This window comes from Podarcis tiliguerta (assembly GCF_965153285.1).
Source record: "Podarcis tiliguerta genome assembly, chromosome: 12".
NCBI lineage: Eukaryota > Metazoa > Chordata > Lepidosauria > Squamata > Lacertidae > Podarcis > Podarcis tiliguerta.
In genome coordinates, this window is record NC_139545.1 from 25,245,585 (window position 1) to 25,260,919 (window position 15,335).

A 15,335-nucleotide genomic window follows, 5' to 3' on the forward strand; every position below is an offset into this window, starting at 1 on the left:
CTTAGGCCTGAAAAGGTTGAAGATCCCTGTACTAGAGTGTTTTGTTATCCAGTACATCTTTGTGGAAGGAGCCATTTCAAATCTGACCCAATTCCCTTTCCTTGAGGAAGAGGTTGTAGCCACACATGCTTTGAGTGCAAAAGACCCTTGGTTTAATCTCTGACACCATGTACGTGTTAGCAGAAATCTAGGGGTGCAAGGAGAAGTCTTTGCTAAGTGGGCATTGTGTATTCATCCTGCTCATCTGGGTTCCACCCCTTCCTTTGAAACAGATTGCTTTTTCCAAAAGTTTAAACCAACAGGTTTTGAAACATGCCCTATGTTAAGTAGGATGGTGTATTCAATGTTTTACTCAATTAAAGAGGGAATTCACTCGCATGGATAATCTGTACATTTCTGTCTGGCCCCTCATTGTTTTCCCCATTTTCTCAGCAAAGCAGTGACGTTCAGTGGTGACATTTACCCTACAAAATGATGTTCAGCAACATTCCATCAGAGGCATTCAGGAAAGGGCCAGGAAAACTTGCAAGGCAACCCTTTTTCCAATATTAAATTTATTTCATATATACAAAAATACTTTATTAGGAGTTAACAGGATTTCACAGCTTTGTACATTTCAACAATTATACAGAACAACATATGCCTTTAGCGTGAAAACATTGAGGGTTTAAAAAAAAAGTTACTGTAGTTTTAGCTGAGTAGCACTTAGCCTTGTTCTATGGAACTACTTTAGCAGTTAATCAATTTCCCCGTGGTCCATCAGAATAATCTAAATTGATCAATGTACCAGACAATATTTTTCTGGGATTAGGCTATCAAGGGGACATCTTACAATTCTTATCGACGAAAGTCCTCTTCAGGTGTGACTGCCCAGTGAGGCAACATGAACAGAATGGAGCCACAAGGCTGTGCACTTAGGTCTGTCTCTCGAGGCTATGCAAATCCTTCCAGCCCTTTGCACAATTGAAATAAACTTCTGCAGCGAGGAGCCTTGTTCGTTCCATTGAAGCTCCCCATGATACTGCAAACATTGACTTTCCTGGTTCTCAGTTGTATAGGAAGCCTCCAAGTAGGTACAAGTCTCCTCACCACAGAAGTTTACTTAAACTACACACAGCCTTCTGCTACCAATGCTGTCTCTTAGGGCAATAAGGCCTGGAGAGGACTAAAGTCCAAGGTTTAATCAGATTGCACAAATAATACATATCAACTTCAGTGCACATACAGAAACCAAATAATAAGTGATAGATGCTTCATAAAAACCTAAAAAGTACCAGCAATCTAAATTATGAATTGTATAACCTTGACATAATTCAAAGTTTTGGAATCTATCCTTATAAAATACAAATAATAATAACAATAATGTACAGTTGTGTAGGACTTGAATATAAAAAATGCATGTTAGTGGCAGTTGATATGCTACGTTAGTTTGAATACTGATGCCTGTACAAAGGTTTGTTTTTCCTGATCAGTGCACTGCCCATTTGATAAAGCTTACCAATTTTCTAGTAGCATGTAAGAATGGCTATTTTAGGACAGCCTCAATGACACATTTCTCTTGTCTTTAAACTGAAAGCAGGTTAAAATTAATTCATGGAAGACTGATCAAAGTTCTCTGTCACAGTGCTGCCAAAACAACAGATCCAACCTATGCCTATTCAGTAGGGAAAATTAAGGGGAGATTACTCTCCTAGCTGCAATAAACTATTTGTTTGTCTGCTATAGAAGCTGCACTATAGCATTCTACAAAATAAACCCATAGGAGGCAAAGCCCTTCAATACTTTTTAATAGATCTTTTAAATACAAAAAAAGCACTTACCGGTATAACTAGATTGTGGCCAACTGTTTTATCCTCTTCATAGCTGTTATTTACTTAGTTTTTATAATGACAAAGTTCCTTTTTAGCAGCCAAGTCATAACACTGAATTGTAATTTAAAATGTCAGCCAAAGTAGTTTACAGCCAAGACAAAAACTTCTGATTTAAATTTGGGAAAATATTTAAAATTTGGATCAGTGATACCAAAACTGTGATTAACTTCTCCCAGTTAGACCACACAACTTCCTTACGGCTTATGGAATGCTGTACCTTGCTCCGAGGGTATAAAAAAATACTCAAGATCCCAAATCAGCAAATTTCATACTATTTCATTACATCAATGACTTTTGCTTGTCTTTTTTGTTTTGTGTCTAGTATCATCATTCCCAGAGTGAAAACCAATATGGACTTCCTAGTTGATACCCAATTCTGTGCACATCTGTGCCATTTGAAGAACGGAACAAGATCATCTTTCTCCCTTGCTCACAAGACTCCACTGGAGTTCTTGAAAGCAGCTGCCACTACCCTCCCAAAGATTCTACAGCCAATATAAAATAAAGTACCCAAGCCGACATATAGTTTCTTCTGCATCTGTAGACAGTATAAAAACAAAGCACTGAAACCCTGGATATACCACCGCATCTTCCTTTTGAGATTTCTAGCCCATACATTTCACTCAGACTTGATTTTTTTTTATTTTATGAAGCCTTAATTTGCTGGGTTTTCTTTTCTAAAAAAAAAGTTCCCAGGAAAAACTCATGCTTGGAAATCTGTGACCCCTAAAGCAAGCTCTAGCAACCTTCCTGTAGTTTTCTCCAAGGTTAAATGGCTTCAGTTTATTCATAGATTTTCTAAAAAGAGAGTTCATTACAACTGTAGCAAAGTTGTTAGCACAAGACAAACAGGGCCTCATACTTAAGCAAAGGGATTTGTGTTTTTGGTGTACACATCCCGTAAGTTTCCATTGAAGACAAAGAGATACATGTATCTCTAAGGCATCACTGCATGATGTGAAGCAGAAAGGGAAACACTTGCTCACCAAAAACCCCTAGACTCAATTTCCCATGCCTTCTGCCCTGCCCTGGCTCTACCTCCACCCTTGTATTTTTACATTGCAGACTTATAGTCTGTCACTAGATACCTTCTACTCCTTATGTTACAGTATAATATGGAAATGGCCCAGGCAATATATTTACAAATTACTTGAGAATATTTTAACACTATAGCAGCTCTGTTGTTCAAAAGATCAAGTAACCGGATACATACAAAAAGCCGTATATAAGCTAAACTTAACTTTGAGTAGATCTGAATCAGCCTCATCCATATTGTCTGCAATCCTCAACATTTTGGTGTGAATTTTTCAAGTGAAAAAACTGCAAGCAGAATTCCAATATTCTCATTCTAAGCTTATGTACACGTATTAAACTCTGTATCGCGCAATGAACTGCATAGTACCCAAGGAATTCAAAATAAAACATTTTCTTTAAAAAAAATACAACCATATAAGTTGGCTTAAGATCTACAGTTCACTTTTAGAAGATTGCCAGATTTTTATCCCTCAATAAAAAGCTCTCTCAAGAGACACTGAGCACATATTTCTTTGAAGGTGGGTAGTAAAATGACCAATGCACTTTTAAAGGTGTTCCATTTGTTTTCTACCAGACTTACCTACAACTGTAGGACATTTCTACCCATCTTTCTAATTCCTGCTGATCTGTGTGACTTTAGACTATGTCCAATAGAGGCAGTCGGATAAACCAATGCTATTTTTATTGTGGCGCTGTGGGTTAAACCACTGAGCCTGGGGCTTGCCGATCAGAAGGTTGGCGGTTCGAATCCCCACGATGGGGTGAGCTCCTGTTGCTCGGTCCCTGCTCCTGCCAACCTAGCAGTTCGAAAGCACATCAAAGTGCAAATAGATAAATAGGTACCGCTCCGGCAGGAAGGTAAACGGCATTTCTGTGCACTGCTCTGGTTCGCCAGAAGTGGCTTAGTCATGCTGGCCACATGACCCGGAAGCTGTACACCGGCTTCCTCGGCCAGTAAAGCGAGATGAGCACCACAACCCCAGAGTCAGCCACAACTGGACCTAATGGTCAGGGGTCCCTTTACCTATAGGTGGCACACAGCTGATCATGTGCAGTTCAGCAAATGAAACAAAAAGTGGCAAGCAATTGTGTTTTGGCAGAAGTGACAAGTGGCTTCATTGGGTAATTAGAATGTAGAGCACAACCATGTATGTATGTATGTATGTATGTATGTGAGTTCACTGGTGCTTACTCTCAGGTAATGGAAAATACATGTGAAGTTGCCCGCATTCTTCTCACTTTAGAAGGGAGGGAAGCAATTTTTAAAAAACCCAGCTTGAGCCCCTAAAAGCACATAATGTAGCAACTGCTCTTTCCAGTATCGTTTGGGATCATTATGCACCAGAAACTGCAGAGGCAAATGGTCATCTGCCTCGGACTGTAGCTACACTGGCAACAGTTCTCTGAGAGTCTTTCCAGGACTACCTGGAGGTGCCAGGGACTGAACCTGGTACATTTGCATGCAAAGCAGATTCTGAGCCAATGAGCTGTGGCCCCTCTCTTTAAAAAGTCTTGATACAACAACAGTACAATACTGAGCACATCGCCATGGCACTGTCCTCAGCAGAAGGACCGGGATTTTGGCTGCTATTATCCGCCTCTCCCCTCCAAACGTATGATAACAAGACAAGGGCTCAACATTTGAAAATGCTGCAAGTTCAGCATTTTAAAGTACAAGTACAGCAAAAGTTGATTTAGTGGCACTGTGGTGTGGAAAGTAAAATCACTTCTTGAATATTAATTAGGGAGGAGCTAGCTCAACCCTCCTTTGGCATCACAGTTCAAAAAGTCAGTTTATTCTGCCATCTTGTGAAAAGGCATGATTTCATGTTAAACACAGTTGTTCCTAGATCTGTTTCCTGCTAGAGAATGGCAATGACACATGTTGTTTTAAACACACACCAGACCACGGTTGGACTCAAAAGGATTAACCCATGGCTTGGCTAATGCTGCTCCTAATGACACAGTTTAACCAGTTCTTCCAAAATCTTCACAGTAGCAGTATAAAAACTGCATGTCCAGAGAGCTCGCTAGCTCTCTCTCAATGTGCCTGACTTTAGAGGCAGCCGTTAAGACAAACATTAGTGTTTCCTATCACTTTTCTTTTCGTCTACTGCCCCTGGGCAGCACTATCCATTTTCAGAGCTTGTGGGACTTATAACCAACATCTAATTCCTGTTAATTTTTCATGAAACTCTGACCTATTTGCTAGTAGCTCTTCCTGCTTTCCAACCCAAGTGAGCCATACCCATCCACTGTGCTAAAAGCAGAACAGAACGCTAAGAGGATAGGGAGCAGATTATGTGGCTATTCAGTCTTAGGATTCTCTCTCTCTCAAAAATAGTTCACGTTTGGAATCTGAGCAAGAAGAGCCCCAAATCCCGGGCTACCTTTGCTCAAGCTGGTCCAAAGATGATGCACCAAACCTACTGAAGCACTGGAAAACAAAGGAGCAGGAGTTAACATCTGAGGTTAGGATTCACTGACCTCTTGCAAGGTTCCATTTAAACACAGCTTTGTCCACCAAAAGTAATCATCGCATTGTGCCTCATCCTTTAATCCTACAACAGCATCAAAACTGCAGACATACTCTTTTAAAGTGTCATTCTGGGTACCACAGAGGAATATAATCTTTCCACAGTCTCAGCTGAATACATTTTTCAAATACGTAGCCTAGAGATTTAACATAATAGAAGTTCTTAAAAAATATGTTATATTGTTAAAAGCTAAAATCTTAAGTAGCAACAGCAATTAAGACAAAGGTATGCAATAATCTGCATAACATTTACAAAATATACTGAAGTATTTAAAAAAATACCTTAAAGGTTTTAAATATATAATACCTTTTTGGTGTCTCATCGTGTCTCTGTATAAGGTAAAAACTATCCAAACCCTGTTTTCTTGTGCACAATCAAAAAAAATTATAAAACATTTTAAGAACTTGTTTGCACTGTCTCAGCCTTTTCCAAGCTTCTCCTTTGTTGGCATCCTATGTATGGAACTTTGGTGTTGAAAATAAAATCTGAAGCCAAGTGCCTGCCTTCACATGGAAAAAATAAATGAAATGGCAGATGACAACCAATTCAGGCACCTAGCTTGTTAGTGATGAATGGGCGTATTTACAACAGCAAGCATAATATAAACTATGGTCACCAGACTGGTTTGTCTGAGTGACAATCTGCATTTATATTCATTAAACAGAATATATATCAGCAAAAGTATTTAAGCGAATATGAATCTAAGTTAGTAGATGAATTAATTTTGCCGAAAGAGAAGAGTTACTATGAACACTGGAAGAAAAAGAAACATGATTGTAAAACATAAATAAACCCACTTATAAATAACATTGATTTTTAGGAACTGACAATAATTTTAGGTTCACAAGCTATTTGGTGAATAACACAAGGTAACATGTAGCTCAGAAGTCCCATCACGTCATATTTCATAACACACATAATCACTCATAATATTCTGGCGTAAAATAAAAGCGCGTCACAGAACAATATAGAAATACAGAGCAAAGTCATTGTAAAGGAGCAGGTTCTGTTATTTTAAAGCAATGGTTTTTCACAAGTGAGAACAAACATCCTACATGCTGAGCCTCACTGCAAGGTTCTGTGTCGTAAGGCTCTCTTAGGCTATTTCACCATGATCCCAAACACAATGAATCACATTACATAACTCAGACAGTAATACTTGTTTCTAATGGGTAGAAATGTTGGCTCACCAGAGCAGCCTCCTAGGGAAAGTTCAAGGTATTGCTTTTACTTTCAGTAAAAAGATATACAGGGAAGTCTACAGTACATCTGCCTAAGACAAGACAACTGCAAAACATGTCTATAAACATTAAGCAAAAAGGTGTCAGTAACATGGCTCAGTGCTGGTTGCTTAAGTATTGAAAATTCTGATCACGTCAAGGAGAGATACATGTTTATTAGGATAAGGATTAGTGTCTTCTTCTAAATAAGAAAAAACCAGCCGGATAAAACACTTGATTTAAACAGAGTTTTACAAAAAACAACAACATTTTTTCAAGTATTTTTCTCCTTATCACAGTGAAAATGTAAGACCAGATGTAGAAGTGAATGTTCCTTAGATGAGTAAAAGGCAAAGTAGTAAATCAAAACATTTATAAAAATGCTTCAACGCATTTCCTTCATGTGGTATGAATAGAAAGATTTGTAAAAAGTTAGAAAAATTAAAATAAATTACATATTAAGTACACTTTCCCTTCAATATATTGTATAAAAACTTGGAATAGCATACCATTATCTAAATATACACAGAATACAAATGCATCAGGTGCTGTTAGTGACTGGCACCTCTGTACAATGTGTTATCGGCATAATGTTTATGATGTGCAGAAAGCCTAGTTTGGTGCTTACACCAGTCTTCAAAAAGAACTGTCAGTATACCCAGCTAATTGGAACCCACTGTGGTTCCGTCCTCAGCTTCTCTGTAGCAGTTTGCAACTTTTCAAAGGCTTTGTCTAGATTGTCATTCACAATGATCAGATCAAAATAGTGGCTGTAAGCTCTCTGAATCCGTGCACTCTCATCAACTGTTTTCTTCAAATCAGTGTCCTGTTTGAAGATTGAAACAAATTAAAACATGATCTGAAAAGCAAAGGAAACTATAAATTCTGCTTTTGTTTTACTTCAGTTAAGGTTTTATAGTACTTCAGTTAAGGTTTTGACTATAGCTCTGAATCAGCCAACTCTGAAAATATTTTTTTTCAAGTAGCACTATTGCCTCCAGCTCAGATTACAGCAATACAATGTACGTGAATTTGAAAAAGCCCTAGAAAACTTCAGTAACACAGTGAAGCAGCTGCATCCGTACCAACATATCTTAACACTAACCCTACAAATGATGCCAGTTTGTTGCCAAAGACATTTCAAAGAGCTAGTGATTATATATAAAGCTCTAAAAAGCCTGGGACTCAAGTACCTGAAGGACAGCATTCTACCACACAAATCTGCTCAAAGTCTGGGATCATCATCTAAGGCCCTCCTCTATCTAAAGTTATATATGAGTGGTGACTTGGGAGATACCTCACCTGAGAAATACGCTTCCCAGGGAGACTTTACTCCTTAAGTTCTTTTTATGTAATTTCATCACCAGGGAAATGCCTTTTAATTTGCCTAGCTGTTTTTAACATGTAAAGCAAGTCATTCTGATTATGGTTTTACTCACACTGGTGAATTTATGGGTTGCATTCACTGTTCATCCTGATGTTTCATTATGGACCTTTCATATACTTTCTGTGTTCATTGTTTTAATGCATTCTACCCCAAGTGATTTTACTGAGGGATGGCAGGAAAAAAACCAGGTGCCATGCTATGAGAAGTAGATAATTATAATGCATCTTTAAGATCACACCCTTTCACAGAAACAAGGTGTATGGCCATCTTTCAATTAAACAGCCAAATTTCTTGGAAATGCCGCATTAACTTTACTTGCTGCATTAATCATATCCACACACCCAATCCTCGTGTATTGGGAGGTTAAAAAAAAACAAACCCCATTATGAACATCACTTAGGAAAGCCATCTGCCTACCTAGACCTTCTGTAAGGCAGCGGTTATCAAGGGGAAGGAAAAGTACCACCTGCAGCAATGTATGGAAGCGTTCATGGTGTAAAAACCCAAGAAAGGTAAGAAACTTAGGGATTGAAGGTGGCCACCAAGTACACAAGGCATAGAAATGCTACTGTTGATGCAGTGGGTCAAGTTTGTTCATATATACATTTTTAAAAGTTAGATTTGCCTTACTGTAAGAAGTTTGGTTGTAATCCCCGCATCTACCACGGCTTTGTGCATGGCACGCAATGTCTCAAGTTCTGGAGCAGCAATGAACACTACGTAGGGCATAAACTCTGAAGTCCGCAATATTTTAAGTGCCTAGAGAAAGAGAGCATCAGCTAGATCACACAACATTCTGAGATTAATTAGAAAGGAGCAGTATTGCAAAACTTCATACACTAAAAGCAGGAAACTTTAAGAGGATGGCAGTGTGCAAAATATATAATCGCCACCTCCCCCATTTAAAATATTAAAATTCAGCCTTGCACGATTCAAATAAATTAGCATAAATGAGAATAAATTATGTAACGTTGTAACAGCTAATGATGACCAAAAGCTGCAGCCCTGCAGTAAAGTATCTTTAGCTGCACTTTTAATGAGAAGGGTTCTGCTATGCTTTGGCACCTGCAAATCAAATGTTCTCTTCACTGCTTAGTTAATGGGATTACAGTCACTATCTGTAATGCAGAGGCTCTCTTAAGGTTAAAATTGTCTTCATATGGTCAGCTAAACAATCTTTCCTTTTGATGCTTCTATTTGAATATAGTATTACTCCAGCATACCTGTGGATTTACATCCAAGATGCACGTCCTTCCAGTCTGAACCACTTCAAGGATAGAATCTATTTTGGTGCCATAAAGGTTTCCTTCATATTCTCCATGTTCCAAGTATCTTCCAGCTTTAACATCTGCCTCCATTTCAACTCGGGACACAAACCTGTAGGCTTGACCATCTTTTTCATCATCCCTTGGCTTTCGTGATGTAACTAGATAAGTTTGACAAATGCACAACACATCAAAAGTTAGACTGACATCGCCACTTGTCTATTCATGCAATTGGATCTTACAGGGCTCAGATCCAAAACGTGTCCTACATGAGCGGAATGGCATTTCAACCAAGGGTGGGGTCCCAATTTTTACCAATTTGTATTCTCAAATGCTGGCACCAAAAACCTGAGAAGTTCCTGAACAGAAACATCAAATGTCACTCTTAAAATTATAAACAAAATTGTCAAGGTATTTTTAAACTGGAACTGCAGACATTCTTACATAACATACAGCCCAATGTTGAATCGGAAATAAATCCAAGCTCCATGCAGCTTCTTCTCCCCAAGCGAGTGTGTTTTGGTATGCAGTTTGCTGGCACTCAATTACTGCTAGTCAGACAAAGCTACACCACCACCCCAAAAGAACTGTAAAAATGTTTACTTACAAAATATGAGCCAAGTTTATTTCTAGTGTTTTAATCTGCAGTTACTCTAGCTTTCTTCTTGCATCACAATATATAATACCAGCCTGAATCTAACATCATCAGAGAGAAAGAAGGGAAAGGTCAGAATCAAGAGTGACAGTACATACAACTTACATGGCACTGTGGTTCCAAACTTTGTGGGATTTAGTACAATAAACCTGTTTTTCAAACTTCTTCGGCCCACTCCCTGGGCTCCTATTAACACCAATGTCTTTCTTTGAAACGGAGGCATTTTGGCTACTTCCTCATATATCTGAATTTCATGGCGGTCAAATTCTGGACACATTTAACATAATAAAAACAAGACAGTGGAACATTATACAGTTTCAACACTGTTCAGTGCTCTTGCTATACCTTAGGATACAGACAATTTCCTCCAGAACTTTCCCAAGGATGCTAACATCCTTGCTGGGCTTTTGGCGGTATACGGATGTTCAGTACATACACATACTGAATCATAACACCCATGCATTGTGAAAGGGGTTCACTCCTTCACACAAATTGGGAATAATAATGACCCCATGGTTCCCAACAGAATGGAGGACTCCTTGCTCACTAGTGCTGAATGCAGACACAGAGCAGAGCCAGTGGGTAAACTCCCATTCCCTACATTTATTGCATATACATGGAGACGCTTTCACACAACAACACAAAACAATATGGGGAAACCACTTTGGAGTTTATTATTTTTACTATGGGTTCTGCTTTTACTTTGTTATGTCCTGTATTTTAATACTACATAGAAGCCATTGGGAAGACAGCTATCATAAAAAGCAGCATATAAATATTGCAAATTTCAAGAATAATATAAAATATTCCAAATATGATTTGGAAAACATTATGTTAGATTGCAAGAATATACAAATGGAAATAGAGAAAAGCTAAATTTCACCAGGAGCCACTTTCTGGACTAGTATAGATAAGAACAGGTGCTCAATATATAAGTATCGTAACAGGAGGAAATGAAGATAAAAGCGCTTTTTTCAAATTAATATTCTCCTTATGTTGAAAATTATAAATTAAGAAACAAAATATAAATCAAGCACAATTCAAAATGTTCTTGCTGGGTTTGTTCTGTTGTGATGCAGTATTTAATGCTAAAAGTTCATATACCTGCATTTCTAGTTGTGAGATACATCATCTTTTTCTTCTTTTTACTACTTATTGTTCCACAAAAAGGACCTGAAAATAAATGGGGGAAAGTAAAAATATACTCCATGACAACTCAGGATAAACCTTCATCAATGCTAGGAAAGATTGGAATTATCTTTTACAAGCAAAAACTATACTACCCTTGTGTAAATTGAGTTTCTGCAGCTGTAGCAAACAAATACCTGTGTTTATAAAGTCAGTTTGCTTTCTACTTCATATTGCCTGTGTACCAGCAGGTGGCAGAAAGGCCTCAAATTTGCAAAGGAGTGAATATTTTAATTTTTGCTTTTTATTTTATCTCAGGTCAAATAATTTGTAATTGCCAAAATCACTGATGCACTTCCATTGTTCATAGCTTCTTGAACTTGCAGATTCAGAAGCACTGCAAAGTACTACACTGCTGTGCTCCTTACCTGAATTGTCCCAATCCCGTCGAACAAATGCTTTCCTCTTTTCTTCCAAGAACTGGCTAGGAATAAGTCCTGCACTTCCTCCTTCTTTGACATGGCTAGCCTGGAATCAAATTAAACATGTTTTGGCACCAATTCATAGTAAAACGACAACTACTACTACTACTAATGTAACAAAGATCTTATTGAATATGCTGCAGTTTAGCTACAGCAACATGTTTGGATTTAAAGCAATACCACATACTGCTACTAGGTAATAACTGGAACATTTAGTTCAATGTGGGTGTCAGAATAGATGGGTCTTCTGAAACAGTGATTTGAATTTTCTCCCCCGCACTCCACCCAAAAAACCCAACTACAACTTACTCTTCATTGAACATCCCCAGAGTGTAGTTTTGCTGGTTTATTACCAGTTAAATGTTTAAGCATTCATTTCATAGTCTTATTTCTAGTATGAAATGTTGACTCAAGTGGTTCATAAACAATTTCAAACATTTTATAGCCAGATTTAGACTGAGGTCTACATGAATCTTCCAATTTCTTCAGAAATCTCCCAAGAACTTCATTTGTTGTTATTTTGCAAACTAAAATGTCATCCCAACACAAGGAAGAGCTTTGCAGAATCAGATCAAAGATCCATCTATTACGGTATTCCTGCTTTTTGCTGTGACCCAGGAGATGCATTTGAAAGCCCACAAGCAAGAAATGAAAGCCATAGCCTTCTTCTGCTGTCAAAATCAGCTGCTGTGGCATATTGTCTCTGATCCTGTAAATTGCATCATGACTAGTATTCCATACTAGACTTATCCTCCATGAATTTGTCTATTCTCTAAGAAGCTATAGGCCATCTATCTAGAGGTCACCTCCAGAACTTGTGGCAGCAAATTTCACAATTTAACTGAGCACTGTATGGAGCCCTTCCTTTTTTCTTTTTTTGTCTCTCCTTTATCTCTTTTCAATCAGCTTCATTAAATTACTTCAGAGTACAAGTATCATGGGAGAGAGAGAGAATCCTTTGACCATTTTTTCCACCTTAGACATAATGTTCCTTTGTTCATCTCCCCTCTCCCCTTACTCACCCCTTTTCTAAACTAAAAAGCCCCAGATGTAGCTTTTTTCTTGAAAGTTACATCCAATCCCTGTTCATTTTGACTGGCTTTTTCTACACCTTCTCCAGCTGTGGGGTATCCTTTTCTGAGATGCAGCATCCAAAATATTCCAAGTACAGATGGACCAACAGAGCACACCATAGATTTGTATAAAGGCACTACAATGCTGGAGGTTTTATTTTGGACCTCTTTCCTAATCATTCGTAACATGGAATTCACTTTTTTCACAGCTGCTGCACATCACAGCTTCTTTAGGAGCTATCCACCATAACAAAGATGTCTTTCCCAATTAGCCACCACTAGTTCAGACCCCGATGTGAAGGTATGATTATCTGCCTCGTGTGCATTGCAGGAGAGACAACACAGAAGGATCTGCAGGATCTGATAGCATTAGCCACAAGGAGTCAGACAGTAACGACCAGAGCCCCCTTCTAGAGCCCCTTCGTGAACCACTGCAAAACCCTCTTAATGCCTACATCATAAAGCCTATACAGAAAGAAACCATGGTCAACAGTTATCAAAAGCCACTGAGAGGTCTAGAATGGTTTGCTCTCCTTCTGTTTTTCTCCCAGCCTAGGAAGGACAAAGCAGTCTCAATAGCCTGCCCATGCTTCAAAAGCCAGACCTGAACCCTGACTGAAGAAAATCTAGAAACTGTGCCTGATCCATGTGCCTGGAGTTCTAAAACAACTTTGTGCTTGAATATTCAGCCCGGAACAGGAATATCAGCAACCAAGCAATAATTAAGAATTTCTGGGCCCAGAGTAGGGTTATTCAGAAGTAGTCAAGCCACTGTCGCTTTTAAAATGTTTAACACCTTCCTGGACACAGCTGATGAATCCCTTGCTGTTTGTAATGAATCAAGATGGGCAAGGGTTGAAAAGACACAAAGTGGGCTGTACTTGTCCAAGCAGCTAGTCCACATTCCTCAACCTCAAAAACTGAATCCAACTGAATCAAGACCACAGGACCAAGTAATGTTCTAATCACTTCATAGACTGACATGATTAAAATTGTTGCATCTGATAGGCAGCAGACACAAGTGCCTTTATCCTTGTAGTGCTTTGCATACAAGTCCCACTAGATTCCTTATCATCACCATATGGGCCAAACTGCAGGCCCTGACCCACACAGAAAAGTTCCATTGGAAAACACCCTGAAGATAAAACATTGTTGAAAAAGAACAGCTTCTTCACTGACATTCCAGCCATGGGGTACAATCTAAAATGAGCTCCACCAGTGATCAGATTCACTGGAAGTCTTCCATCCGCTCCACAAGTCTTCATAATTGCTTCATTGTCGTCAGCTCCCCTGAATACTAAGGAACTGAAGTAATTCTTAGTAGAAAAATGGTGCTTAGGAACAATTGTGCCAACTGCCTAATAACTCCACAGAGTGACCAAGGTATTGACAGAAGCACTAAACATGCCAACCAGAAAATCCCAATGTTCTTTGGAATGCTGTAACTTCCAATGGCATGTGTTTCCCATTCATCTAGTGTGGAGAGTTCCATTTAAAGCTCTTCATTCTGCTTTTTTAAATATAATGCTAAGTAATTTTGTGTCATTTCTCACTTCACTGCCCATCCCTAACTTGAGATCACTTGCCAGCAACTTAAGAAGCATCAGTTCCAACAATGATCCCTGGAGAATCCTTCTTATTATCTCTCTATGGTAAACATTCAATTTATTTCTACTCTTCGCTTTCTGTGTTTAACCAGTTATGAATCTCTTATTCCAAAGTTTACTCAGGAGACACTGATGAAGACTAAATCAAAGGTCTTTTGGAAATCCATGTACAGCACTGTCTACGTGATCACCCCTATCCACATGCTTGACACTAAGAACTATAAAAGTTTAGTGGATGACTCCCTTTGCAGAACCCATGCTGATTCTTCTTCTGAAATATTAGTTCTTCTATATGCTTGACAAAATCATATTTAATAAAGCTTTCTACCAATTTATTTGGAACAGAAAGCAACACAAACCACAACTATTTCCTCTAATTTCAGTAGATTGTGGTCTTAGAAAGTAACCCAACCATAAGTGTTGAAGATAGCAGGTGTCGTTCTTTCTCCTTATACTTATTCCTAATACTGGTGTATAAACTTAAATCCAGTTCAAATTCAAAAACTTGCATATGTTGCCAACAGCCCGTAAATAATGTAAGAAAGTGCAAATCAATCTAATCCAATCAACTTGAATAAAATCACAATATTCACATGAAATTCAGGGGTGGGAGAGTGAGGGAAAATGGAGCAAAAACAGAGCAAAGCTGCTTATAGTACTAAGCTATATGGAAATAAGGCAAATAATTCTATAGGAAGTGTTTCTTCCACCTCCATTTCTCTTGAAATATCTGGGCTGATCTCCACTTACACAGCAGGATCCCCAGTCACGCTCTGGAAAGAAAGCTAGAAAAAAACTAGAATGCAGTGGGCAGAATGCTAGGATAAACCACAGCTGCTAGAGCAGTGAGCCTAGTGAAATGAGATGCTTTGAATCACAGAGCCAAGGTAATATCAAAGTTCGATCACATCCTTTTTTGCTCAATAAATACACAAAATCTGCCAACCTCGCTAGCCTAAAGTTATATAAGAAACCTACCACCTCATACATTGTTCCTCACTAGGTTTTCTATAAAACATTCATGCTATATTCCGATTGAATAAAGCAGCCTCAGGTAACCTGGCTCCCTAGTAAT

General features: G+C 38.5%; 1 protein-coding gene across 16 annotated transcripts in view; it reads right to left on the reverse strand.

Moving 5' to 3' along the window:
- Window positions 1-537: 537 nt before the first annotated feature.
- Window positions 538-15,335, reverse strand: part of PALS2 (protein associated with LIN7 2, MAGUK p55 family member) — a 39,742-nt gene continuing 24,944 nt past the window's right edge. For all 16 annotated transcript variants that reach the window (XM_083405024.1, XM_083405017.1, XM_083405013.1 and 13 more), the window contains 6 exons: window positions 11,527-11,626; window positions 11,075-11,143; window positions 10,076-10,237; window positions 9,274-9,476; window positions 8,681-8,809; window positions 538-7,489 (listed from right to left, as the gene is read on the reverse strand). In XM_083405024.1, the coding sequence (XP_083261150.1) occupies window positions 7,313-7,489; window positions 8,681-8,809; window positions 9,274-9,476; window positions 10,076-10,237; window positions 11,075-11,143; window positions 11,527-11,626 (840 nt within the window). In that variant the 3' untranslated portion in view covers window positions 538-7,312. The remainder of the gene's footprint in view (window positions 7,490-8,680; window positions 8,810-9,273; window positions 9,477-10,075; window positions 10,238-11,074; window positions 11,144-11,526; window positions 11,627-15,335) is intronic.